This window comes from Stegodyphus dumicola, chromosome 3, assembly GCF_044657685.1.
Source record: "Stegodyphus dumicola isolate Sdum_Otavi_A_Nest chromosome 3, ASM4465768v1".
Taxonomy (NCBI): domain Eukaryota; kingdom Metazoa; phylum Arthropoda; class Arachnida; order Araneae; family Eresidae; genus Stegodyphus; species Stegodyphus dumicola.
The window spans coordinates 91372043-91399329 of NC_140770.1; the positions used below are offsets into that span (position 1 = coordinate 91372043).

Genomic DNA, 27287 nt, shown 5'->3' on the forward strand with positions numbered 1-27287 from the left:
GTATGTTGTTTCCATAATCAGCCTTACAAAATTTTGCTATTGAACTATTTTTCTTAAAACAGTAATGATTTATGGGTACAGAGTTCCTTATAATTTTTATTGTCTTTTTATGTCGTTAATGAATTTGAAAATTTTATTTTTACATAAAAGTGTATTCTAACCTATGTCTGTTCTATAGTCTAGCCTAATTCTCAGTCTAATAGGATAAATTTTGATTTAAAAAGAAATATGATCTAATTTCACAAAAGATGTAATTATATTTTTTAAAAAAATTCAGAAACTTGGTTTTTCAATTTTAGATCAAAATTTAAAATACTAAATGTCGAATTAATATATTTATCTTTTGATTATATATATATATGAAATGTAATTTCTCATACATTATTTGTTTTGTGCAGCCGGGGAAACAGGAATGAGACAAATTTTGGAATATAAAGTGGCAGGTTTATTTTAGCATCCATCTCACAAGCGTTCTCCTCGTACCTTGAGCAGAAGCCCAATTTATACATATGTGTACGTCACGAGGCTCCTCCAATCAGCGATATTGATTGAAATCACGAGGTGACGCTATCTTCTCATCAGGAGTGTTCTTAAGTACTTTATGTAATATGACAGATTTATGAGTTTGGCAATTAGGCGGGCACCAACAGGTTAATATATTTTATACTAAAGAAAGGATTTCGCCAAAATTTAGGAACAGGGATGCAATTTAGGTAGAGAATCGCCAACACATTATTAAGCAATATTAATAGAATTTAATTCAATCAATTGATTTAAAAATATCATTACATATATATATATATATTGGTTTTTCAATTTTAGATCAAAATTTAAAATACTAAATCTATAATTAATATATTTATCTTTTGATTATATATCTTTTGATTATATATAAAATTTAATAATAAAGAACTGAACTTTCAGAACAACTTAATATTGTTCTGAAAGTTCAGTTCTTTATTATTAAATTTTATTATTTATTCTTTTTTATATACTGCTATGATGTCAGATGCAGATAGATTGTCAAAAATATCTGTTTTGTAAACACATTCATGATGTAAGCATGTGAGTAATCCTTTTCATGCTCATTTCATTGAGTAAGTTCACAGATATGTGTAATAAGACAGTCTACTGAATTTGTAGCCATCATGAATCTTTCACTGTATTCTTTCAGAATAATTTAATGCTCTTTTGTAGTGTTTCTGGGATTGTGTTGGTTGATGTGCAAAATGGTTTAAATCATCAATCGATATTCAACCATTATCAAAACAGTTACTCATTTGTTGTTATCATCTGACAAAAAATGCTTCTTCTGAAAACTTTTTTTTAATACTTGGATTTTCTGAAACACTTTGAATAAGTTTATAAAAATTTGAATAAGCTTACAAAAATTTTTAAAAAGGGTGCTCTGCTCTTTTATGTCCCTTTCAACTGTGATAAAATTGTAGCACATATTATATGTGACTTTAAAAAACTAAAATGAAATAAATACAAAATTTGTAAATTAATAAATAAAAATTTTGTAAATAAATTAATAAAATAACAGAGGAAATGTATTACTTAAGTTGAATTTACCATAGTAGTATAATTTAGAAAAGTCATGTACAGTGCCTTGTAACAGAGTAAATAAGAAATGCAAAGTGTTTAGTGAACTTTAATATTTCCATGAACTTTTGGATAGTGCTTTGTGCATTCTGCATAATGTTTTAGGCATATAAATGATGAATTTTATAAGACAGAGCATAATGAAACTATGGAATAGAAAATAAGTTGGGAAATATAATATAGAAAATGTGCCATATTTATTTCTTGGACGGAAAATTTCTATTTAAAATATATACACATGAAAAAATATTTGGAGTATTTTCTTTTGTTACATATGTTGCTTCTTTTTTAAAACTGTGAAATATATTTTCTCTATTTTAAAATTTGCATTTGGTTTATTAATTTGATTTTATGGTTTGAAATAAAATTATTGTTATTACTATTATAGGTTATGGCTGGTACTGGAGATTTAGGTGTAATTCGTATTTGTCGCCATTTAAGATCTAGAGTTAGTCAAGCTTCAAGCTATGTTTTATATGGTTCTCATATGGTTACTCATATGGCTTTGGGTCTACTTTTCTTAGGTGGAGGAAGGTAATGTGCTTTATTTAAATGATTATAGACAAGTGTTTAGTCAATCTTTAAATGTATTAAATTGTAAAAATTTTTAATGCATTCTTGGCATGGAAATGATCAGGTGGCAATAAGTAGTTCATTCGTGCTGATTTATGCTTGAAGCAGAATGTAATTTTGTTTTGTAAATCTACACTGTACTTATCTGATTGCTTGATTATATCTAGTTTGCATGCAATGGCACATTAATTTTTGTTCATCCTGTTTAAAGAAACTAATGGTTTTACTCCAAAATCTTGCTACAGAAGTTATGTTGCTTCCAAAAACAACAGTTTATACCTTTCTCTTCACTTGTGTGCTCTTGCTGTGTATATAGATAGGTAAAAGCACAGTGGACAAAAACATTCATGACAGAAGCCTCTTTAAATAAAAATAAATTAAAAAAAAACACTGCAATGATCATGGATAAAAGCATACACTGATAAAGGCCCCCTCCTTCCCCCAAAAATTTCATTGCTGTATGCCTCACTCTGATGCCAAGACATTCTCATTTCACCTGACTCCGCCATGAAGTGTGCTGTTTATCTCCTGCACCATGGTATGCTTTAAATTATTGCCATTATATACTGCTATCTACTGAGTTAACTCATGTTATTGATTTTGCCTTCAGGTGTGGTGTGTTTTAAAACATACTCCTTTTACTACTTATAACATTAATGGCCTCTGGTATAATGTTTAATTTACTGGTTATAGCTCCTAGTAGCTGATGCCAGAAGTATAGATATGATCCAAGCCCTCCACAGATATATATGCCCATAAAAGAGGGTATTTCTTCTATGACTTTTAGTTTATACAAAGCAAATTTATGAAAAAAGATAAATTAAAAACTTATTAATTACATTAAATTAATGACGAATAGTAAAATAATAAATTTAAGTAATGGAACACATTTTATTTGTGGCTCATGCTGAATTATTTTATTATACAGACACAGATATAACGGGGAGTAAATTTTTAATAAATATAATTATACTTTTATATGCTTCAGAAATACAATTAATATACATATTGTCATGTGTGCATAAATTTGTTATTAGCCAAACTCTGAATGAGTCCGACAAGGGGAGGTGTTACCACTATAAATACATTCTATATCGATAAAAATCATGTGGGCTTTTATCCATATTCACTTTCATCTGTGTGGGTATTTCTTGATTCAAAAACTTTTGCAGTAATTTTTTTTTTGGGGGGGTGTGATGTGTGCGGAGGGAGTTATCATTATATTCTTTAAGATTTGTATCAGTTTTTAATGATCATGATATAAATTATTTTTTTCCATATTTATTTCATTTACTTCTTCAAAATCTTCTCTTCCTGTTTTTCATGCTATAGAAAGAAAATTGAAAGGAGAATTAAATGATAGCATTTTCAAGCTGTATTTCAAAAATTTCTAAATTTTAGATCATCATATTAATTTAAAAGTTAAACAACAAAAATCAGCATTATATTTTCAAATTTTCACAGGACTAGTTTTGATGGTTTTACTGAACCATCATCCTCAGCTGCAAAAGCGCAAATGAGCGAGATAAGATATAATGATAAGAAAAGACAAGAAAGCATGGACAGGAGATAAGCTACCGGCACCATCTGTTAATGAAACCAGAACTAAAACATAATTTCTATAAAGGCTGAAGTCAAAGATGGATTTTAATAGGGTCGTTAACAAGAACAGAAATATTTTTTTAATGTGAAATGCCTCTAGAAAATCCAGTTCACCAATGGAAGATGTTTTTTGAATAATTTTGGCAGTAGAAAAATTGAAAGTGTGATTTTCGGACCAACAAATGTTGGACAACAGAAGACTTCTGTGTGTCCTTTTTTCCAACATATGCCTCACGTTCCTTAGGTCAAAATTTTAAGGCTCTCTTAGTTTATCCAATGTAAATTAAGCCACACTGGCAAGTAATCTTCTAAATACCCCAGGAATTCATATCCGGAATGGGGTTCTTGAATATGGAACTCGGAACTTTATTGATGGGAGAATAAACGACCCAAAAGTTAAATTTCTGCAATTCTGGCTTTCTTATCTTATCTAATTATCATATCTTATCTCGTTCATTTGCGCTTTTGCTGTTGAGGATGATGGTTCGGTAAAACCATCAAAACTACTCCTGTGAAAATTTGAAAATATAATCCTGATTTTTGTTGTTTGACTTCTAAATTAATATTTGTTCGGCATGTTATTGTATCTTAATTTTAGATCATCAGTTTAAATCTTGTAAAAATAACATCTAGACATTGCAGCATCGAGACTTCAGCATGACTTTTATTTTTCAACTGTTTTTGAGTATACTCAAAACATTGTGGTTTGGGAGCTGGAACAATGAGCATATCTATTAATTCTTTATTGCCACATATACTCTTGGTTCCATGCTTGGTAAAGTTATTATGCAGTAAAGTAAGCGGTCATGCTTTTTTCCCTGAAATATATTTGTATCATCTTTTGATTTAAAATCCATGTATTTGTCAACTAATAAGCAAAAATTTGAGCTGTACAGCAAGACATTACTTTTATGAATTATCTATGAATTTTTATTGTTTAAATACATGATACTTCCATGTCTGACTTAATTATTTTTGCATTGGATTCTAACCATTGTTCAAATCATTTTGAGATGAAGACTTGATAGAATAGATATAGCCTTGAATATGCTGTGGAAAAAAGAAGAAATGTATGATACATCTATTGAGAAAAATGTCTTTGGATATTAATTAATGCAGACCAGGTTTGATAACTGATAGAAGAATGTTCTTTCTTTTGGGAAACATGTTTCCATAGTTATTAATGATGCAGCTAGAAAAGTCATCAACATACAAAAATTTTTCTTCTTTTGAAGAACCTGTGCACAAGAGGCAGTGGGAATAATGAAAGAAATTTTAGTTTTTAAAATGAAGCAGTTGGAATCAGTTCTGAGATAGCCGTCTTTGGATAAAAAAATAGTTAAATCAGTATGATTATTGTTAATTATTATAAACCAATATTGTGAATCACCTTCACCCTACCTCTTTCTGATACAAATTGAATCAGGCTTTTTATTTTTGCTATGCATATATATATATATCATGATGATCTTGTAGGACATTCTAATTTAGTGATATTATATATAAATATGATAGAAATTTAATAACAAATTAAACTTAAGTGGAACAAACTGACAATAAATCTTTAAATTTCTTATGTTCAATTAATGCATAATCTTCTTCAGGGTATCTGCATCAGTTTTTCTTGGCTATGACTGAAAATTGATTGCTTTCAAAGCTCTTTCGATGTATCAACAAAATTATTGCATTTCTCATAAAATAAAAAATTAGGTTTTCTTCTACTAATATGTAAGCTGTAGTTTTTCTAGGCCATGACTAAAAGTTGATTAGTTTCATCTTCTCCAGCCAACTTTCTAATAAATTCTACCAACGTACAAATGAAGTTATTATATCTCTTATATGACAGATGTAACAATATTGCTGTTATGTTGATAGAACGTTGAAGCCAATCACGTTTTAGTCATGGCCGAGAAAAACTGATGCGTAAATATGACTGGAGGGAAAATCACACCTGGCTTGATGGTTGAAATGCCATTTTTATTGTGAACAGGAAAAGTTCTTCAGAAATACATTTTCTCAGTTGGTATAACACTAAGGGTGCTAAATGCACCTCACAATTTTTATAACTGCAGCTATCATTTTAGAGAATAGGAAAATAAGCTTAGCAATGAGACATGCCTTTCCTAGGCAACGGCAAGCAAAAAAGGTGATACATAATAATTGCAGTAATATTTATAAACTAGGAAAATCCTTGTTTTAATCCTGAGTTGCAATTGGGCAAAAGTCTATAGTAATGCAGTAACTGCAGGGAAAAGGCTGATGCCTTAAAGGGGGTTGTAAATTGATTAAAAATTAGGAATTTAAAGGTTTATTGTCAGCTTGTTCCAATTAAGTTTAATTTGTTAATAAATTTCTATCATATTTTTATATCTCACATACATGTTCATGCATCCATGTGTGTGCATGTGAATGTGTGTATTTATTTGAGCATTAGGCTAATTAATATATAAAACTGCAGTGTAAAAATATATCTATTTCAATGTTTTCATTATGAAATTGAAATGTTACACATCAGCTATGAGTAAGTCAAACATTCTATCTTTGTAAATTATGAGTTATTGTATACACAACGCAATTTAAAATTTCATACCTAAAACATAATCTCATGACATTTCTGTTATTGGTTATTGTGGCTATTAGTTGCCATAAACTGATTAATATTTCAATAATTTATATCTTTAAGAATTTTGAATAGCTAGCATAATATAGTTTACTAAACAACAATAGGTATATTTTTAACACAATTATATGTGTGATTCCTAATGCATTAAGATTATCTTTTTGTTATCTTATTGAGACTGCTATCTATACCAAAAGACTGATGTTTCTTACTTTCCATACATTTACTTTACAATCTTGAAAAAGTTTATTTTAACAATATATTTTTATTTGCTACAGGTATTCTTTGAGCACATCTCCTTTATCCATTGGAGCTTTGGTCTGTGCTTTTTTCCCCAAATTTCCTCAACACAGTAATGATAATAGGTATTATTATTTTTTTTAATATATATATAGATATAGATAGATAGATAGATCAAAAACACTATTCTATATTCCATTTGGTGTAATAGTTACTCCACGACATGCATATAAATTATTTTCTTTTTTTTCCTTACTGATTTCATCTGTTTTAAAAAGAAATAGAAGTTTGTATCTAGATCTAATGTTTACGTTAAGGTTATTTCAGTTTACAAATTTATCATAATAACACAAGTGTATTTTACATAATTAATGCAAATTTTTTTTAAAAAAATCCATCATGAAATTCCTTGGAAAATATACTTAATGACAAATGAATTTTCTTATTCCTGGTGTACTTTTTAAAATATGAATTTTTTGGGGGGAGGGGAGGGGGTAATGCAAAATATAAATAAAAATTTTCTTCTTACTAAATACTGCTATATTCAAAGGGTTCATGAAAAATACTCACTTTACAACTAATTCTGTTTGAAATATGCAAAACTTATTTAGTAATATTTGAAGTAAAATATATCAAAAAACTTTAAATTGTGGCAGTTTTCCCGACATTTCTAGAAGCAGCAGAAGAATGCTTTCTTTGGTATTTTCATACACTGGTCATCTCATCATTTCAGATAGCTTTTTGAACTGATAGAACCATGCTGATAAGAGAGAACAAACAGCAGCAAGGTTAAAAAAAGTCTGTCATTAAAGATATGACATTGTGATGAGCATTTTCTAATATAAAAGACCCAAGCTTCTTTGCTTATATGTCTTTTGTATAAAATACTGTGTTGTGCTAAATGTTCAAGAGATGCTTTAATTACGTTTGTATCACAACATAACCATTTTGCCCTTGATGTTGTGACTTAGAGAGTGCACTAATGCCATCTAATAATCGAAATCAAATATTGCAAATTTTGCAGATGTAACATGACTTTTTCATGAACTTTTTGAACACAGGATTAAGTATAGAATACCTTGTGAATAAAATATTGATTGATATTAATTTTACTCGTTAATAATATTAATGAAATTTGTTTTTATTAATGTGATTTCCAGATACCACTTGCAGGCTTTTTATCATCTGTATGTTTTAGCTGCGGAACCTCGATTAATAATTCCACGCCTCATAGATTCACATAAACCTGTGTATATCAACATTAAAGTTAAATTTAAGGTAAAATAATTTGATTAATTAAGTAATGAAGTTATGAATATATATATTTTTTGTAATTATGTAAAGAAGTTTAGGTACAGTATTATTTTTGGCACAAATGCAGCTTTGCATTCACAACAGTGTAGCACATATGTAAATTTTCCTCAGTTATTACCATCGTAGAGAATTTATAGTTTACTGTAAGCATTTGTTTAAATTAATTCATTTGATAGTAAAAAGTTATTGTAACTAAGCATAAATTTTTTAATATGCTTGCTTATATTGTTGCATTTGTAATTTCTGAGTTTTCACTTTTTTAACATTTATTACAAGTAATTTTGTGGTATGATTATGATAGTTCTGCTTCTTGTATGTTCAGTTACTTTAATAAATGCTTGGAAGAAATGATAACTTGTGTATTTATTATTTTAAAAGATTTATCTGTGTCTCTGTAAAAGGCTGAATCATTTAATGGAAGAGGAAAGATTGAAAGAAAACATTCTGAAACATTAAAATTAATAAAATAATCCAATAAATGTAAATTTTTAGAATAAATGATGTAAAAATTAGATCTAAATTTGGGAATTTCTTACCAAGATTTAATAAATGTGATTTTAAATGTATCATTTTTATTAACTGTATTGAATGATTGAGGGAATTAAGTTAGGTAAGGGCAAAGGATTCCTTTACAAGGTAAAGGATAAGAGAAACTCACAAAAGTTTAATGAAGTGATACATTGTATTAACAAATTAATAGTTATTGTTTTGTAAAATATATATGTAGTGTCTCCTTAAACTTTTATGCCTATAATTTAATTAGCTCAGTATTTCATAAAGCATGGAAGTAAACATGCAAATTACCAGTATCTTTGGGCATGGATTCAGGTACTGAGGTATTAAAACCGTGACTGCTTAAATTTGAAATATTCCAAATATTCTCCTAAAGAATACACTTCCATTTCAGACATCAAAACATTATTGTCTTTAAGGTATTAGAAATGAAGATGAAAGGTCAAGTAATACTCAGTCAATTATAATATAAACCAACTTTTTTCCCATTTATTTAAAGAATGAAATATATGTGAAGTGTTACTCTATTTTCATTTTTAACAGCTGCTGTTACCACATTAAAACATTTCTGCATTCTCTGCAGCTAACTTACTGTTGCCATTCTTTTGTAACTAAATATTTAGAGCAAGCTGAGTTCATTTCATTTTTTCATAAAATTTGTGTATTACAATTCCTGATAAAATAAATAAATTATTCTTGTTTTTCCTTGGTAATTATGTCTATTAGTAAAATGAAGAATTATTATGAGAATTAAATTAATAATATATTATAAAGACAAACTAATAATTAGAGGCTATAGAAATTAATAATTTAAGATAAAATGAATTTTGAAGTTTGACTATCTCTTTTCATTGTTTTGCTTGCTATATGAATAAGCTTTTTTAGTCTAAGCCTTGTTCTTGTTTACTCCCTGAAGGCCTTTTCAGGAAAACAAAATTAACAAAAATAGTTACATATAGTGGTTGTTTTTACTCATAAAAACATTTTTACTACTGTAAAATTCTAAAATGACAACCAAGTGGAAATAAATTATAAACAGGAACACTTACATTTTCAGCTGTGTACTGCTTTGGCTGAAGTAATATTTAAATAAACACTTTCTTAAATAGTAGCTGATAATTTGTAAATAGTTATGCATAGTATGGATAGCAGAAATAAGTGGTAGAGGTAGAGAGTTAAAGGAAGCTTCTATTTGTATAACTAATGTATAAAGCTCTTTGAAATTTGAAATTGTTGTTTCCGCCACGTTTATCGAAATTCTCTTCATTGATTTTATATCAGCCTCCCACAATCCACCAAAATGTGGTGAACAAGGAGGAATAAAATTCCATGTTATGCTTTCTTCAGAACTAAAGCATTGAACCGGATTTTATCTACAAATTCTAAGGAGGTTATCAAGAATATTTTTCGCTCCTTTGAAGTTTGTAACATTATAACTCCTAACAATGGATGGCTTAGATTGTCTGGCAATAAAGCTTCTAAGATGTTCTAGAAGTGATTCAGTAGACAAAATTAGTACTGTTTCTAAATGAATAGCCTTTGTACTAAAGCATATAAATATTGCAATATATGATTTTAAAGTAATTCTAGATCTTTTCAAATTAGGTTTGGTTTAAATTGGTCCTACAAACTCTAATCCTGTTTTTTCAAATGATCTAGTAGTTACTGCTCTATCTCTAGGTAAATCCCCGGTCTTTTTTTTTTTTTTTTTTTTTTTTTTTTTTAAATTTGGTTTCTTGTTCAAAAGCAAGTCATTTATAACACATCTCGCTCTGCCTTATCCAGAAGGTAGCCAATATAATTATCTAATAAGAGAAAGTGCTGTTTAAGTGCCAGGGTGAAGAGTTTTTTTATGATAATATGAGTAATTCAGAAAAATTATATCTTTTTGGTAAAAAAATTGATATTTCTAAACTTCTGAAAGGTGGGAGAAACTTAATTTCCAACCAGCTCAAAATTCATCCCTGCCAAGAAATGCATTTAAAGATAAAAACCTCACTTTTACTTGGAATTGGTCGTTTTGACAGCTAGCACCTAATTTCATATTGAAACTCAGAATGCTGTATACATTTGACTACCATTCTATATTTCAGAAGCATTCAGACAACTTTTCTTTTCTTAATGGTTAGCTGATTTTACTATTGTTCACAAATCATAAACATCACAAAGTAATTCTAATCAATTTACTAAATGATGAATGCTTTTTGATGAATTTGTTCTCCATGGAACTTTAACCTGTAGCTGTTGAGTTGTGCACAACTCCTTTCCAAAGTTCAAGTTTTCCTTTATCTTGAAACTCCTGTACTGATTCTGCAAGTTTAGGCCACAAATCAATACTCTGTAATAACCACTTAGGTCCATGCTACCACACATCACTATTTCATATTTCAGGTAATGTTATTCCTTTCATGGATTTTGTCTTTGTTCCTCTTATCAGCATGTCAACAGGATTTTCATCTCCAGGACAGCTCAATATAACATCAAAGAAGAATCTGTCCAAAAATGTAAATTCATCTGCAGCTTTTACTCTTGTTTTTCTATGTCATTTGAGACTAAATCTTAGTCTGACGAGTGCTCCCAGCAGTTCCTAGTCTTGAAAGTGACAGCTTCTTCATAGGAGCTACTCAGGTTTTGGAAATTACAAAATTACTCCTTATTTCATTGTTTTTGTGACATATCACAGATATATCACTGCTCCATATGCTTTCAGTATTGAGTCGGTGAAGCAGTTCATTTAAACATATCTCAATTCAGACTTACTATTCTTTCAGAAGTCATGTTATGGAATCTTTATATTCTGAATCACTGATAGTTCATTAGACCATTTTCTCATTCTGTTTCTAAGTTTGGTGGCAATGAATTGTCACAGTATATACCAAGGTGCCAAATTTTCTGCATTAGTATTTTTACTTTAATAGTGAATGGATGTATAAATCTAATAGGATCATAAAGTTTTCCAACATTTTTAAGAACTTCTCTCTTTGTGATTAGCTTTGTTTTCTCTTGAGCTTGATTGCTTAGAGATTTTATCTTCAAAAGGTCTTCCTTGTAACTCCAATTATATCCCAGTACCTTTTTCCCAGAACCTTCTGGATTTCACTAATTTCATGTTCGTCAAAAACTTCTTGCAAATTCTCACACTTTGTCTTCTATTTTCATATGCTGAAACTGGCAGCTTCCGATATAATTTTAATGTCTTCATGTATGAGTTTAGCTTCATTTTCATCTTCCGTGCCACCTATTAAATCATCTGTGTATCAAAATTCATTCAATAGTTTAACAGTTTTTTGATTTTGTTCAAAGGTATCTATGTGGTTTCTCATACTAGTGGCAAGCAAAAATGGGCTGGATGTAATTTGAAACAAAAACATGAGTAATTCTAACCACTTTTGTATTGGATTCTCCATCTTTATCTGCAAGATTATTTGTCCACAAAAATTTCATAGCATCCCTATCTTCAGTAAAATTTGGAGAAAGGCTTGTTTGATCTTGGCAGTAAATGCTATATTATGCATGCAAAAATGTATTAATAATTCTAACAACACTGGATTTAAATTAGGACAGGAATAGAGACAATCATTTAAAGAATATTCATTTTTTTTTAATAGCTGGATGCATCAAACGCAATTCTTAAGGGTTTCTCAGGTCGTAAAACTCGCTGGTGAGGCAAGTAATAAATTCTCCCTATTTCTTCAGAGCTTTGATTAGTTTCCTCAGCTATAAACATTTTTAAATGCTGTTTTATACCTGACTGATACTGCTGATGAAGCAGTGAATCATTTCTCAGTCTTTTTAGTGGCCTAGGAATGGCATTATAGGCTACTCCACCTAATAGCAGCTTAAAGTAATTAAATTTATTTACTTTCAAATAAGAGTCATTATTATGGATAGCTGCTTCATACTGACTCCAAAATTTCTGCCAATTACTTGAATAACCAAAAATATTTCTTTATTATAAGTTTTGGGACCTTGATGATATTTGTTGCACATATGGTGGTTGATTCATTAAACATATTAGTAATCAAACTCATAATAGAATCTAAATTTCCTGAAAGCTCTTCCAGCGTTTAGAAACCCTGCATTTCCATAACATTATCTTATTTTAATAAATGTGTAAAGCTTGGATTTCGAATTAGGCTCCTCGTAATAGTTTTTCAGTATCACTATTTAAGTGATTGAGTAAATCTCGTTTAACTATTAATTGTTCAAGATGTTGTTATAAACATCTGAAAACTGGTAGAGGATCTCGTATAACATTTTTAATTTCTTTAAATGGTTTAGTTGTTAGGGAATGTGTTCTACTTCTTTTAATTTTAAAAGATACTTCTTTTTCAATAAACAGACAGCCCAGGATGAGCCCTTGCCTTCCTCAGAATCGAATTTCAAGCTCTTCTGTCCCTGGCCATGGTCATCCAATTGGTTATTTTTAAAATTCTTAAGTCTGTTTCCAAACAGTCGAGCCACCTAAGTTTAGGTCTCCCTCTTTTTTTGGGTGCCGAATGGTCTGGCCGAGATCTTTTTACATACTTGATTTTCATCCATTCTGCACAGGTGTCCTGCCCATTTAATTCTCTGAATCCTTATATATTTTACTATATCTATTTCTTTAAAGGATTTATAGAGTTAGCTCTTCTTCTCCAGATATGTTACATTTTATGCCACCAAAAATACTTCTCAAAATTTTTCTTTCAAAGACAGAAATGATACTTTTAGCTTTTTCTGTCATTGTCCAGGTCTCAGCAGAGTATGTAAGAATGGGTATGATTAAGCTTTTATAAATTAAAATATTTGTTTTTCTGCTAGCGAAGTTAGACTTCAAGTATTTTTTAGACTAAAAAAGCATCGGTTAGCATCTGTGATTCTAATACGGATCTTGGGCATTAAATCATCGAGAGTATTAACATCTTATCGTAAATATTTAAATTTGTTAACAGTTTCAAATTTCTAATTCCCAATTTCAAAATAGAGACTGCTGTTATTACCACATGGCATGTATTTAGTTTAATTTTGGTTGTTTGCTAGATGCATTTTGCTGGCTGCAGCCTCTAGAGATGTAAAAGCCTAAGTGACTCGGGAGTGCTTGCGACTATGTCAGTATCGTCAGCAAATGCAAAAACCTGAACAGATTTGTTAAAGACAGTTCCACAAGTATTAATGTTGGAGTCTTTTATGATTTTTTGGAGGGCAAGGTTAAAAAGGAAGCAGGCCAGTGCATCGCCCTATCTGAGCCCATTTGAAGCAACAATAGGCTCAGAAAGATTAGTCTGGATTTTAACCCTAAGTTTTGTCTCAGTAAGAGTAATGGTGACCAAATTTATAAGTTTTTCAGGTTTTGCAAATTCTCTCATAGCTTCAATTAAATATTTTCTGTTTATTGAGTCATAGGCAGTCTAAAAATCAACAAAAATGTGGTGCACTGCAATGCCATATTCATTAGTTTTTTCCAAAATTTGCCTAATGTTAAAGATTTGTTCTGCTGTAGATCTTCCTTTGCGGAAACCACATTGGTAATCACCTACAATATTTTCTGTATAAATTACTAGTCTACTAAAAAGTATATTGGAGAATAGTTTGTAGAAAACACGAAGGAGACTGATTCCCCTATAGTTGGTACATTCCAAAATGTCTCCTTTTTTATGTATAGGACAGATGATGCTCAGTTTCCAATCTTCGCATAAAGCTTCTTGGTTCCAAACTGATTCTATAAGGTGGTTTATTTCCTCAATGTTTTCACCTGCAGCACTTTTAATGAGTTCTAAAGTAATTAAGTCAGGGCCTGGGGCCTTGTTATTTTTTAGCTTTTTAAAAAATACTAATTTACTCGATATCAATAACTAGATCAAAGAATTCAAATAAAAGTGAGTTACCTAATTCCAGTGAATGAGAACAAGAAATGCAAATACTTTTCCAAGTAAATCCAAGCGTAGCCAGTTTCAGCTTATTTGAAGTAAATTAACTTAAATCCAGTACACAAAGTAAGTGTCATATCAAAAAATCAAAAGCATAATTATGCACCGATGCAACCAGATTTGCAAATGGACAGTAATGGCGTGGCATTTCTAACAATGGCAGTTCTACAATGAATGTAAATGCCTCATCTAAATTTCTACACATGTAGTTCAGTGGTATTCCTATATAATATCAACATTCAATCTTATTTAAAAGGGAATTTATTAGAACACCATGACAAATTAATCTAATCTGTAATTTGTTTAACATCTCATCAGCAGCATTCAAGCTACATCAAAGAAATGGAAATGGAAAGGGAAGTTCTAAAGTTCACACTGTTGCCACTTAATGTTCTCTGAATGAATGCACTTTCACTGATTTTTGCATTGCCATTCAAAGGCAGAGAAGAGTGTATTCAAACCGGAACAATATTTGTATTCTATACCCAAGCATTACTAAATTGAAAGAAAGCTGATAAAGATAGCTATAGTTATATGATAGATGTATAAAATTTAATTAATAAGAATTTTAGGAATGTGCTAGAAGAATACTATTTCTAGTATACTGTTACATCAAATTTTAAAAAATAATTATCTGCGAAAATTTTCAGAAATATGAGAAATACTTATTATTTTCTTCCACCTGAATTTAATTTTACATATATGTGTAAAAATATGCTTATTATTTTCAAACTCCAAGGACTTTCATTACTGTTCAAATAATAGTTATTGCGCTAAAACAGAGTATTAACTATATATTCTTCTCATGAATGTCATAATATATTTCATTATTTATTGCAAGTAAATTATTAATTGGAATTTATATTTAATCCTTGTAGCTTTTATAATGCAAATTGTTATTTCCTGATAATAATTAATAAATTAAAATGTATTACTGTTTGCAGGATACTCCTTTTTATCAAAATGCTGAATACACTGTCAGAGCACCTTGTTTACTTCCAGAATTGAAATTTCTAAAGCAGGTTAGTTTGTGGTTTTCATGTATTGTGAATGAATAATGTAAGTGAAACGAAATCTTTATGATCGCATGACAGAATTTTAGTTTTTGCATCAAGTAGTAATTTTACATAAGGTACTTACATTCCTTTTACATAAGGTATTTACATACATTAACTTATGAAGATTAATTAAAATTGTAATTAATCTGAGGAGGAGGGGACCCATTCGTCAAATCCTTGTGGTGCTGAATTACTTTCTGCCACTTTTAGAGTCATTATGTGTATATATGATATTACAAAATATGATAGCTGTTTCAAAAAAATAATTGGCGACGAAATTTAACATTCTAAATTTGGTGATGTGCCCCTAAATTCATCTCTTCCCACAGGTTCCAGATTTTTCTATCGTATGTAATGTTTTAATGCTGATGCCTCTTGTCCAATCAAATTAATTGTAAACCAAAACTCTGAACTGAATCTTTCCCACTCCCAACCTTCTTCCTCTGAAAGTACTATAACTCTCCCCCTCTTCTGCGTAAGCTCTCCTGCTGGCAAGATGCTTTTTATGTATGGTGCTGCTGCTTACTTGCTTAAAATGACGTCGTACTTCAAAATGCAACTTACTGTATTCAAATATAATTAGGAAACATCTTGTCTGAAAAAGGATGATTTGATATGCCTAAAGAAATAAAGATTGTGATTTTTCAAGATACGTTGTACTACATTGCATCTTCATGCTTTCCACTCTGCCACACTATGGTATTCTTGGTCGCAGTATCTAAGCTGTTAAAAGTTCCACTGTTTTCATCTATACATTTGGAATCATTACATATTTATAAAATGTCAAGACAGGATTAATCTGCTGCAAGTTTCCCCAATAGTCTTTGAACTCTCCTCCCTCAAACTTCCAGTGAATCATCAAATTTGTTTCCAGTGTGTGATTTAACAGCATATTCTAAAAGTGCTTTGAAATCATCGAGTATCTGTAAGTTCAAAATCGAAACTGTTTCGAATCAAGGTCAGTACCGCCAACATAGTGAAACATGGTTACTGGTTCTCGCTTGCTTCGAATATTTGTAATGCGTTTCCAATCATCGTGTAAAAAGAAAAGCATCCAAAGTACGTTGAAGATCAGCAACCTCATGAGTGAAATAGTGTTTTGTGCACATTTTGCGTTTTTTCAGTGCTCTTGTTAAAAGAATGGAATATTATCAAAAATTATTAATGTGATAGTGAAGTAGTATTAAGTTCCAAATTGAGTGAATTAATATTTCAAAAAAAATTTTGCATTTATAACTCATTTTATTGATGGCAATGTTTTGCTTAAATCATTTTAAAATCATAGTTAATAATTCAAAAATATGAATTTATTTAAAATGTAGTTCTGTATTTCTGAATTGGGAAAAAGAAATTATTGAATTTGGTAAAAATTCGGTAAGGAATTTGAAGATTTTACTTAGTGAAGGTTCCTAATACAAATAATATTTTTGTACTACTGTTTAAATTTCTTTGAATTTATATTTTTTAGTTTTTACTATATTTTAAGAATGAAATTATTGTTTGAAAATTTTAAATTCTAGGAATTTCTTTAATGTTTTCAAGATAAACGTTGAAAACTCTCACCTTATGAAAAAATGTGTTTTTTTAATATAAGTATTTTTATTTTTTCATAAAATAGAGTGTGTTTAATTTTCATAATTGAATGACAGCAGTTTGAAAAAGGCCATTTGCCTTTATCGAAGGAACGGAGGCCTTTTCTACAGTAACTGCTAATTTGGCAAATCTTTTGGCTACTGGTAAAGAATAAACACCAGTTTGCTCAACTGATAAACCAATATGATGGATATGCTGGTATTTAGAGAATGCTGTGAAGTCTTCAAGTTTTGTAAAGAATAAGTAAATTTAAAAATGTCTTAATAATAGTGAAAAGTTTGAAATTTGTTGTGTTTATGAAGGATGTGTTGCAAAACTTTTATATTTTAAAAATGCCTTCCCTAAAAAACATAATTAAATAACATGAAAGTTGGCATCTTAATTTGTATTATAATAGAAATATTTTCATCAACAAAAATTGGAAAGACTTTTATTTGAACATTTACTTCGTGAAAAAATTTGAACTTTTGCCGTGAGGAACTATCAAGAAATTTACAAAATTTATTCTACATTCTTATTTCAGGACTCTAAAATATGCAATTCTTTTAAAAGAATACAGTGCTAAAATTAATTATTGAATTGAAAATTTTATGACTTCCAGTGAAATTTCGAAGTATCAGTCAAACTTTTATGACAATAATTTTTTGTTTAAAAGTTAAATAGGTTTGTTAATATGTTTTGTATTTTCAAAATTGTATTTTTCAAATTTTGCTGCTCTAATGCTTGTTCTTCCACCCTGCTCACCCAACCTTTCTTTTGAAGGGGGTATGTAAGATATAACAAAATATGATAGCTGTTTCAAAAAAATAATTGGCGACCTTAAAATTAACATTCTAAATTTGGTAGTTTGTCCCTAAATTTATCTCTTCTCACAGGTTCCAGATTTTTCTATTTTACATAACGTTTTAATGCAGATGCATCTTGTCCAGTTAAATTAATTGTAAACTAAAACTCTTAACTTAAACTTTCCCACACCCAACCGTCTTCCTCTGAAAGTACTGTAACTGTTCCCCTTTTCCGCATAAGCTCTCCTGCTGGTAAGATGCTTTTTATGTAGGCTGCTGCCGCTTACTTGCTTAAAATGATGTCGTACTTCAAAATGCAACTTACTGTATTCAAATATAATTAGGAAACATCTCGTCTGAAAAGGGATGATTTGATATGCATAAAAAAGTAAAGATTATGATTTTTCAAGATATATTGTGCTAAACTTCATCATCATGCTTTTCACTCTGCCACACTACGCTATTCTCGGTCATTTACGCAGTATCTAAGCTGTTAAAAGTTCCATTGTTTTCATCTATGCATTTTAAAATCATTACACATACATATATTTTTAAAGCAGGTAACAGGAAAAAATGAGTAATGCCTTTGTCAGGATTTGAACTCTAATGCTAGCCCATTGGGCTTTCCAGTTATATTATGAAGGCATGCGGCAAAGAGGGAGAAAATACCTTGCAATATTATCCGGGTGAAACAAGGCATGGCTATACTCTTATAATACATGCAATAAAAGAATGTTTCATTTTAATCTCAACTGATTTTCCTAGTTCATTTTTATATTTTTATACTATATTAAATTACTTTCCTTGTATAATGTGCAATGATATGTTCTCATTTTTTTTTACTAAATGTACTGAAAAGGTGTACCTAGCATGAATTGCAGTCAGCTGTTGGAAAATCTTCTTATTTTTACAAATAATGTGATGGCTCTGTAGTTGTTAGGGATGAGATATTTGAATGAATAAATCTTTCAAATCTTAAAAAAGCTTCAATATTTTAAAAGTCAAATTTTTGTGCTTTTTTTTCTTTATTCGGATATTTTTAATCCTATATAATTCTCCTATTTTTTTCAAAGTATGCTTATCTAATAATACTTCATACAGAGTTATTTATTTGCTGTCAGCTAGTTATTGCTTTTATTACAGTCAATTCTCACACAAAAGTAGATTTACAATTCAGTAAAACTTTATTTGTCTGCTCTTTGTGGGTTGCAAGTAAAATTAGAATGTATAACTCAAGAAAATGATTAACTTCTCAATAATAATGTTAACAATTAGGCAGCTTGTCTTGGATATTATAATTATCACAGAACAGACCAATCGGGACAAGCAAACCAGACACCTGACTCATTGACGAGACCTGACCTATCTTGTGATGCTAGACACCAGATTTGACACCAGTCCTGAGTCAGGTGTGTGGTTATCTCAAACCAGACACCTAACTGATTGATCAACCAATTATTATAAAGTCACTTACTAATCTTAAATAACAAATGGGAAATACTGTGGTGATTTCTCCATCTACAAATTCTCTCAAGACAGCCCTGCAATTGATGTTTAATTCCATTAAGCATCAATTGCAGTTAACTTTGAAATTTTAAAACTGATTTTGAAAGTTTTTTTTTTTTTTTTCTTAGTATGTGTGTGTGAGTGCACGTGTGTGTATGGTTGTGTTCGTGTAGAAGCTTTTAATTCGCTACTGTTTGGCTTGAGTGAATATATGTCATGAGAATCAAAAGGAAATAGAACAGTATTTATTTTAAGCTTAATTGTCAGTAAAACTGCAAAAATAATTGTCATAGCATAAAAGACCTTTGAGCATTGCAACTCAAACTTTAAAAAGACTAATTTTATGGAAGTCAGGTAGAAACATTCATTAATTGCCATATGGTTCTGAGAGTAAAGTAGGACAGTATTTAATTTAATTCTAGTAAAAATTATCATAATGTAAAAAAGTTGTCAAGTATTTTAATTCAAACTGAAAAATTTAATTTTTTCGAAGTCCATTAGAAAAGCATTAAAAAAGGAATGTGATTGCTGTAATTTCAGTGGCTGTGGCTCTTCATATCCTATCATCTGCCAAAATGTTCAAGTAATTTTGATCTTGAAAATTCTTAAAACTACTTTTGAATCATCTTCCATAACTCTGCACACAGATGATTTCATTTGTCCTGGATTTTCTAGGAATTCATGCATTGGTATATAATTTTGCTTTGCACATGATTCCAATTGCCCAGCTTCTAAATTACTTAGCCACATCTGTTGCATTTTGATTTGTTAATTGATATCTGAACTCGTACTCAAGTATTTTTGTTGAATTCTGTTGAAGAAATGAACTTCCTAAGTCAAGAGTTTTAATTATGTACTATACACATAAAATTGAATTTGTTTTTTCTTAATAAGTGTATTTTTAAAACTTCTGCTTATAAGTTTATTTCTTATACAAATTTCACATTTTGTTTTATTTAAAGACTTTTAAGTAATTGCTTTTTTTAATCTTCTTATTTAAAGCTTCAAGATATTCAAAAGATTTGAGAAACCTAAAAAGATTTGAGATTCAAAAGTTTTGAGAAGGATTTGGTTTCAAGATTATAATGATTGAAAATTATTACATTGCTGTTTATTTCAATTTCCTTTACACACATTTATATCATATGATATGTACTCAAACTTGGTAAAATTATAATTGGATTTTAAAAAAAGATATTTTTAAGTAAATAAAATTAGTTATTGGTTAAGAAGGGCAAAAGAAGTAAGCATTAAGAGAGTGATTCTTTGGATGTGAATGTCTCATCCCATATATTGTAGAATTAATACTTGTATATGTATAGGAAAAATTGTCCTCACTGTAGTATTTTTCTTTCTGTTATAGGTAATTATTGAAGATTCAAGATATTGGCCGATTGTATTTGATTGTGATGAAAACTGGGACATATTACGGTAATTATTTTTCTGAATTATAAGGTTAATCCCAAAAAATATTTTGGATACCTAAAATTTAATTTGTTCTGCCCACAAGAAAAATCTTTAACGGAAGAAACTGGCTGACGTTATATAAAGTATTATTCCCTTCTTCTTATTTAGTTTTATTTAGAATAAATACTGATTTTTCAAAAATTATTTATAATTTATTTTTTATTTATTTTATTTTATTTACTTATTTTTTAATAGCAACTTACTTGAAAAAGGTGGTACTCTTCATGTAATGCAGAATGCTGGTTGTTTACCGTACAGTGAAGATCCTCAGGTATGATGTTAATATTCATTAGATGTGCATTTGTATCTTTTCTTTTTAAACTTTTTATTTGGATTAAAAATCTGTAAGATATCACTATTTTTATCTTTTAAAAAACCTTTAATGGTGCATAATTGCTGTTTTAAATTTTTAAACTTTTCTAAAATATCTTTTCTTTTGGGATTTTATGAAAATGCTAACAATTTAAAGTGTGTGATGAATGTAAAATGAGTATGTGACTTTGTCATCTGTTTGAGACTTAAATGCTTTCTCCTTTCATAAACAAATGCACTGTATTGGATAAAATCACATTTGTAAATGCTTTAAAAGGTAAAATAGTATTTAACTTTTTTAAAATTATGCAAAATAAACATTTATTTAGGCATACATTTGAATGTTGCAGGAAGATATGTATGAGCATCTTTTCAACAGCAAAACCCTCCTGTGCCAAGTGAATAAGAGCATCAGTAGTTAGTAAATATGATTTAAATACTGGGTGGCTGCATGGCCATATTAATGGTTTTCCCTAACATTATGAATAGAAGCCAGTTAGAAAATCCTTCTCAAGGGTATCTTTCTCTCAAGCAGATAGCAGTTGTGTGCTTTGCCATAACTGATTAAACATTTTCAATAGCAAGTTAAAAAAATTTATTCCTTTCTAAAAATGCAAACTGCAAAAAGTTACTTATGGTAATTATTGATAATGTAAAAGCTTATTTTTCATCAGCAAAGATTTGATGAGGAAAATGAGAAGGAAAAAGCCAAAATTATGAATTAGTTGTTTGGAGAAGGTGAACTGAAATTTTGTAGCAGTTTAGATTCAAGGAGTTTTTAAAGGACAATTCACAATCACTACTAGAGAGCATCCTTCTTTGATAGTGTTATATTTTTATTACTTTACACTGGCAGCTGTATTTTAAAAATATAGGTACTTAGATTGGGGACTTTTTGAATTTGCAGAAAATATTTGTTTGCAATCTTTTTGACTCGAAGTGCTATTATGTTCATAAATAATAATAAAAAGAATTTTTATGACAAAAAACAAAAGTCTGTGTGACTGACATTTACACTTTTATGGTTAAATATAAAGTATGTAAATCCATGTGTACACAAGCATTTGTGTGGAAAAACATGCACAATGCTGTTATGCATTTTCATTAAAATAATAAATATTAAGGTTAACTTATACAGGTAATGAATATAAACATAAATTAATGAAGATACAAATGTTTCTTTTAAAAAATTTAATTTTTTTATCCTCTTATAATGTGAGTGTTTTCGACTTAATTTAATGAAACCTAAGGAAAACAAGCTGCCATTTAAGAAAAATATTAAACTGAAATTTGAAATGAAAGCAGTGAATATTTGATAAGCATTAAAAAAGTAATTTGTAATGGTGCATGTTCAAAATATATCAAGTTTTACTTTCATTATATGGTAGCCAAGTGTTATAATACAACTTACATAAAAATGCTAAATTAATGTTGGGCAAACTCAAAGAGATGTCAGTGATATACTTGATTTCTGGAACTAGCTAGATGATAAGGGATTTTCCACAATTTGTCACTGCTTAAAATTCTGTATGTTGTAAACAAAAAATGTGTAGAAAATTAAAATTTTTAAAAGAACCTGTATATCTTTATTAATATATGTGTTAATTTTATAAAAGTGCATGCCAACATTGCACATAACATAAAATTTTTTGTAAAAATATGGATCACTTTATGAGTTTTATGATTACATGTGGAATAACATTATAATATAATATGTATCAAACGTATTGTTTTTCTTAATAATTTTGTTATTGGTTTCTCTAAATGACTGAATACTGATTATAAAGTATTAAGTTCAAGCATTTATTTATATGGCTATAGTAACAGAAAAATTCTTCGAACATTTCTGTAGAAATTCAGTAAAATGTAAAAGTATCCAATGCCTTTTACTATAGAGTGTGTATTCTCACTGCTATTAACATACAAAAGTGACTTTAAAAAATCTATTTGTGTTATATGGATTTGCATCTTATAACTAAATGTGTGTTCAGTTGTTTAACTAACAAAAGGGAACAGAATGTAAATATGTGTGTGATAAGTTAAAGAGAAGCATGTAATTATTCTCTCACCAGTTTCATCCTAAATTATAAAAAATAAATGTGTGTGAAAAGAAAACATGCTCAAATCAAAAAAATAAATGAAAACATTTTAGTGTAAATTTAATTTTATTGTTCATACTATTTATATTTCTTTTCTATTCCAAGTATCGCTCTCCTTGTGGTGTCAAGTTGATTTAATAACTCACATCCATCAGCATCTTTTCTCACTTCATAACTTTATATTTTAAAAGAAAATTTATTCATGAAAAAATGTTTTTGAGGGAGTAATCGAGAAAAGTAAAAGACGCTAACTGCAAAAACTGCAGAAGTTTTGTTTTAATAACATTTTGTTAGTTTGCTACACTTACCAATAAATTAATTTGCAACTAATTCATCATAAACACTCATACTTAGTCATATTAAAAATATTGAAAGAAAATATGAGTTCTCTTAAAAGAAATATGAGAGAAATGTTTGTGAAAGTAAATTGAAATGCATTTTTCTTTTGATATTTTTTAAAATGAGTATTCATAAAAAATATAAATTGTGATAAACCATTCATTTATTCGATGTACATGATGGCGTGGCTCTATGTTTGAACATTTGTATGGCACTAATTCAGAAGTCAAACAACAAAAATCAGCGTTATATTTACAAAATTTTCACAGTACTAGTTTTGATGATTTTACCGAACCACCATCCTCAGTTGCGGAATCCATTTGCGGTTTCGCAAATGCACTCAAATGTTTTGCACTCATACTTAGTCATATTAAAAATATTGAAAGAAAATATGAGTTCTCTTAAAAGAAATATGAGAGAAATGTTTGTGAAAGTAAATTGAAATGCATTTTTCTTTTGATATTTTTTAAAATGAGTATTCATAAAAAATATAAATTGTGATAAACCATCAATTTATTCGATGTACATGATGGCGTGGCTCTATGTTTGAACATTTGTATGGTACTAATTCAGAAGTCAAACAACAAAAATCAGCGTTATATTTACAAAATTTTCACAGTACTAGTTTCGATGGTTTTACAGAACCATCAAAACTAATACTGTGAAAATTTTGTAAATATAACGCTGATTTTTGTTGTTTGACTTCTGAATTAGTATTTATTCGGCGTGTTATTGTGTCTTAATTATTTTTATGGTATATCAACTGTAAATAAATTTATTAAATGGTGAAATAAATTAGGGGAAAAATGAAAAGTTTACTGTCACATTTTTTTCATGTGTTATTTCTTTGAAAAATATTTCTTATTAACAAATTTTCTGTCAGAACAAAGTACCATTAAAATGATTAAAAACATTGTTGACAGCAAGATTTGATCAGATGATTCTGAATTAATAGATGTTTTCAGCGCTACCAGGCAGGCAATGCGTAGTACTGAAAAGGAAATTTAAATTATAGGAAAATAAATGTTTTAAAATTTTTTTTCGATTTTTCTTGCTAATTTTTTAGATGTGTGAGTTCTCTTTTCACATGTACATTTACTTTAAGGTTCTCTTATAAGTATGCAAAATTTGGGCAAAACTGGTGAGCCAACAGTCAAATGCTGCTTTGTTAAACTGTGTTGCATATTTTTGGCTGCCGATTCTTATATGTGATAAATGGAATCATGTTTTGTTTTCATTTAGAAAGAGTAGCATTAAAGTGTAAATCATGTGATTTTTGATTTAATGCACAGAATTTTTAGTGATTTTTTTTACCCTTGTACATGTTATTTAGAATCATATTTTATGATTGTTTTATGAAAATACTAAATATGAATGTTTTATGAAATACTATAAATGAATTACAAAGCAAAATATGTAATATATTTTTCTTTTCTTTTATTTATTTTTACAATTAGGTTTTAAAGATCCTTTCATTATCTTTATAATTTTAAATGTCATGATTTCTTAGGGCTTTCGAAGTTTATTAGCACAGTCATACATATGGAGTAATGTCCATGCATGGAATATAAAGGTATGTTTTGAGTATTTAATTAATGATGATATTTTAGTTTAATAAAATGCTATTTATAAATATATACCCCAGAATACCTTTACAAAGGAGGAACATGCTTCTGCAATTTCAAAGATTAACCCTAAAAAGCTCCTGGTAAAGACCTAATTTTGGGGAACATGATCCAGCACTTTGGCAAAAATGCCAAAAGTCAGCTATTCAAGATCATCAACCTTTTTTGGACTTCTGGCAAATTGCCTATTATCTGGAAGACCTCTATCAGTGCCCCAAACCTTAAGCCAAACAATAATGCCTCTTACTGCAGCAACTACAGACCAATATCTCTTACCAGTACACTCTGTAAACTTATGGAGCGTATGATTCACTTCAGGGTTATGAACTGGTTACTCGAACAGAAGAAAATTCACTTGTATCAAATAGCCTGTCAAGTTCATCACAGTGCAGCTGACCAGCTAATATATGCCAATCAATAATTGATAACCTACAGAAAAAAAACCACATAAGAAAACAGTTGCTGTCTCTCTGGACCTGTCTGCGGCCTTTCATTGTGTTTGGTGACAAAGGCTAATTCAAATTATCCATGGGGTTGTCACTGAAGTAATGCACTCATCTGGATAAATGACTTTTCGAGAAGTAGACATTTTTCTGTCAGGGTTAATGGAAGAACTCTGTAGGACCTACAGAACTTGGGCAGGTGTGCCACAAAGCTTGATCCTGAGCACACTGCTCTTTCTTCTGTACATTAATACAATTGACTCTCATGTCCATCCTGACACCAGGATTGCATGCTATGCAGATGATATTACCATTTGGAGTTCAAACCAGATTTAAAAATCTCTGAGAAATCTTTACATCTTACCTTGAAAGGTATTACAGACTGGGCTGAGAATCTCTGACTAACAATAAATCACAGCAAAGCGAATTACTGTATCTTCTAAACAGACATAAAACATCGTGGAACTTTTAATCCAAATTTGAAACTTCAAAATATTGAATAGGTTGACCATCCCAAATATCTGGGAGCGATTCTGGACTCTGAATTTCGGAACTTTTACAAGGCACACTGAGATCACAGCAAATAAGGCTATCAAGAAATGAAATATTTTTTGCAAATTATGCGGACAAACTGGGGCTTAAGATCATCAACTTTGAAAAGGACCTACTGTACTGTAATCAGGCCAGTATTGGAATGTGTTTCCCCAGTCTGAGCTCCTGCATCTGAAACAGTTAAAGCAAAATGTGACTCAGTACAATATAAAGCATTTAAAAATATTATAGGAACTGTGTCTTCCAGAAATAACACTAGAGCTAAGGCAGAAAATGTCCTTGGAAAGCAGATGTAGATTTGCAACTGTGAAATTCACAAATAAGCTAAGAAGCTTAAATAAAAATCATATCTCTAACAGGGCCTTTTCCTCTTGGGAAGGATCAATAAGACTTCACAGATCATCAACTCTGCATTATGACAGAGATATCAGAAAAGTTTTTTGCCTTGATCATTGCTCTCCAGATATTCTCTAGGAACCTTCTTTTTCTAAAAAAACACCTGTCAATACTAAGATTCATCTCAACTTGTTAGAACCATATTCAAAGAAAGAACCCACTGTGATGTTATGCCAAAAGGGAGTTGATGCAATCAACTTATTCTCCCAGGAAAATAAAATGTTTGTTTTTACAGACGGTTCCTCTGATAATACTTTTCAAAGAGGCGGTGCTGGTATCTTTCTTGTCCACCCTTCTGATGGAAAAACTGAACTAAAAATTCTCATAGCCAAATAGGATCAAACTTCATCAGTGAATTGATTGCAGTCAAGGAAGCCCTTACTTTGTATGCCTTGAGCAATTTTGATGCTTCAGCGGATGGATTGGTGGTATTCTCAGACTCAAAATCAGCACTCGAAGCCATCTTTCATGGAGAAACAAGACTAACTCAATACATCTTCTTCTCGATCAAATACAAAAATCCTACACTCTTCAGTGGATCTCTGCACACATGGGCATCGAGAGAAATAAGTGTGCCGCTGCCCTGGCAAAAGAAGCTTGAGACTTGGACCAGCTCCTCATTGTTACATTTGAAGATGCAGATGCAGTTACAAAATACAAACTTTTTGCTAGACATTTTAGAAAGCCTCTAATTCCAGATTTTGACTGCCCCAGAGGTCTAACGTCTGCAGTGGCA

At 29.8% G+C, this 27287-nt stretch overlaps 1 protein-coding gene across 3 annotated transcripts in view; it reads left to right on the plus strand.

Annotated features, from left to right (window-relative positions):
• shtd (anaphase promoting complex subunit 1) overlaps nt 1-27287 on the plus strand; it is a 221328-nt gene that overhangs the window by 164290 nt on the left and 29751 nt on the right. For 2 of the 3 annotated variants that reach the window (XM_085813065.1, XM_085813067.1), the window contains exons 38-44: nt 1994-2139; nt 6679-6765; nt 7801-7918; nt 15321-15398; nt 20682-20749; nt 20981-21056; nt 25046-25108. In XM_085813065.1, coding sequence (XP_085669191.1) covers nt 1994-2139; nt 6679-6765; nt 7801-7918; nt 15321-15398; nt 20682-20749; nt 20981-21056; nt 25046-25108 — 636 coding nt within the window. The remainder of the gene's footprint in view (nt 1-1993; nt 2140-6678; nt 6766-7800; nt 7919-15320; nt 15399-20681; nt 20750-20980; nt 21057-25045; nt 25109-27287) is intronic. The other variant, XM_085813066.1, reaches the window with a different exon arrangement.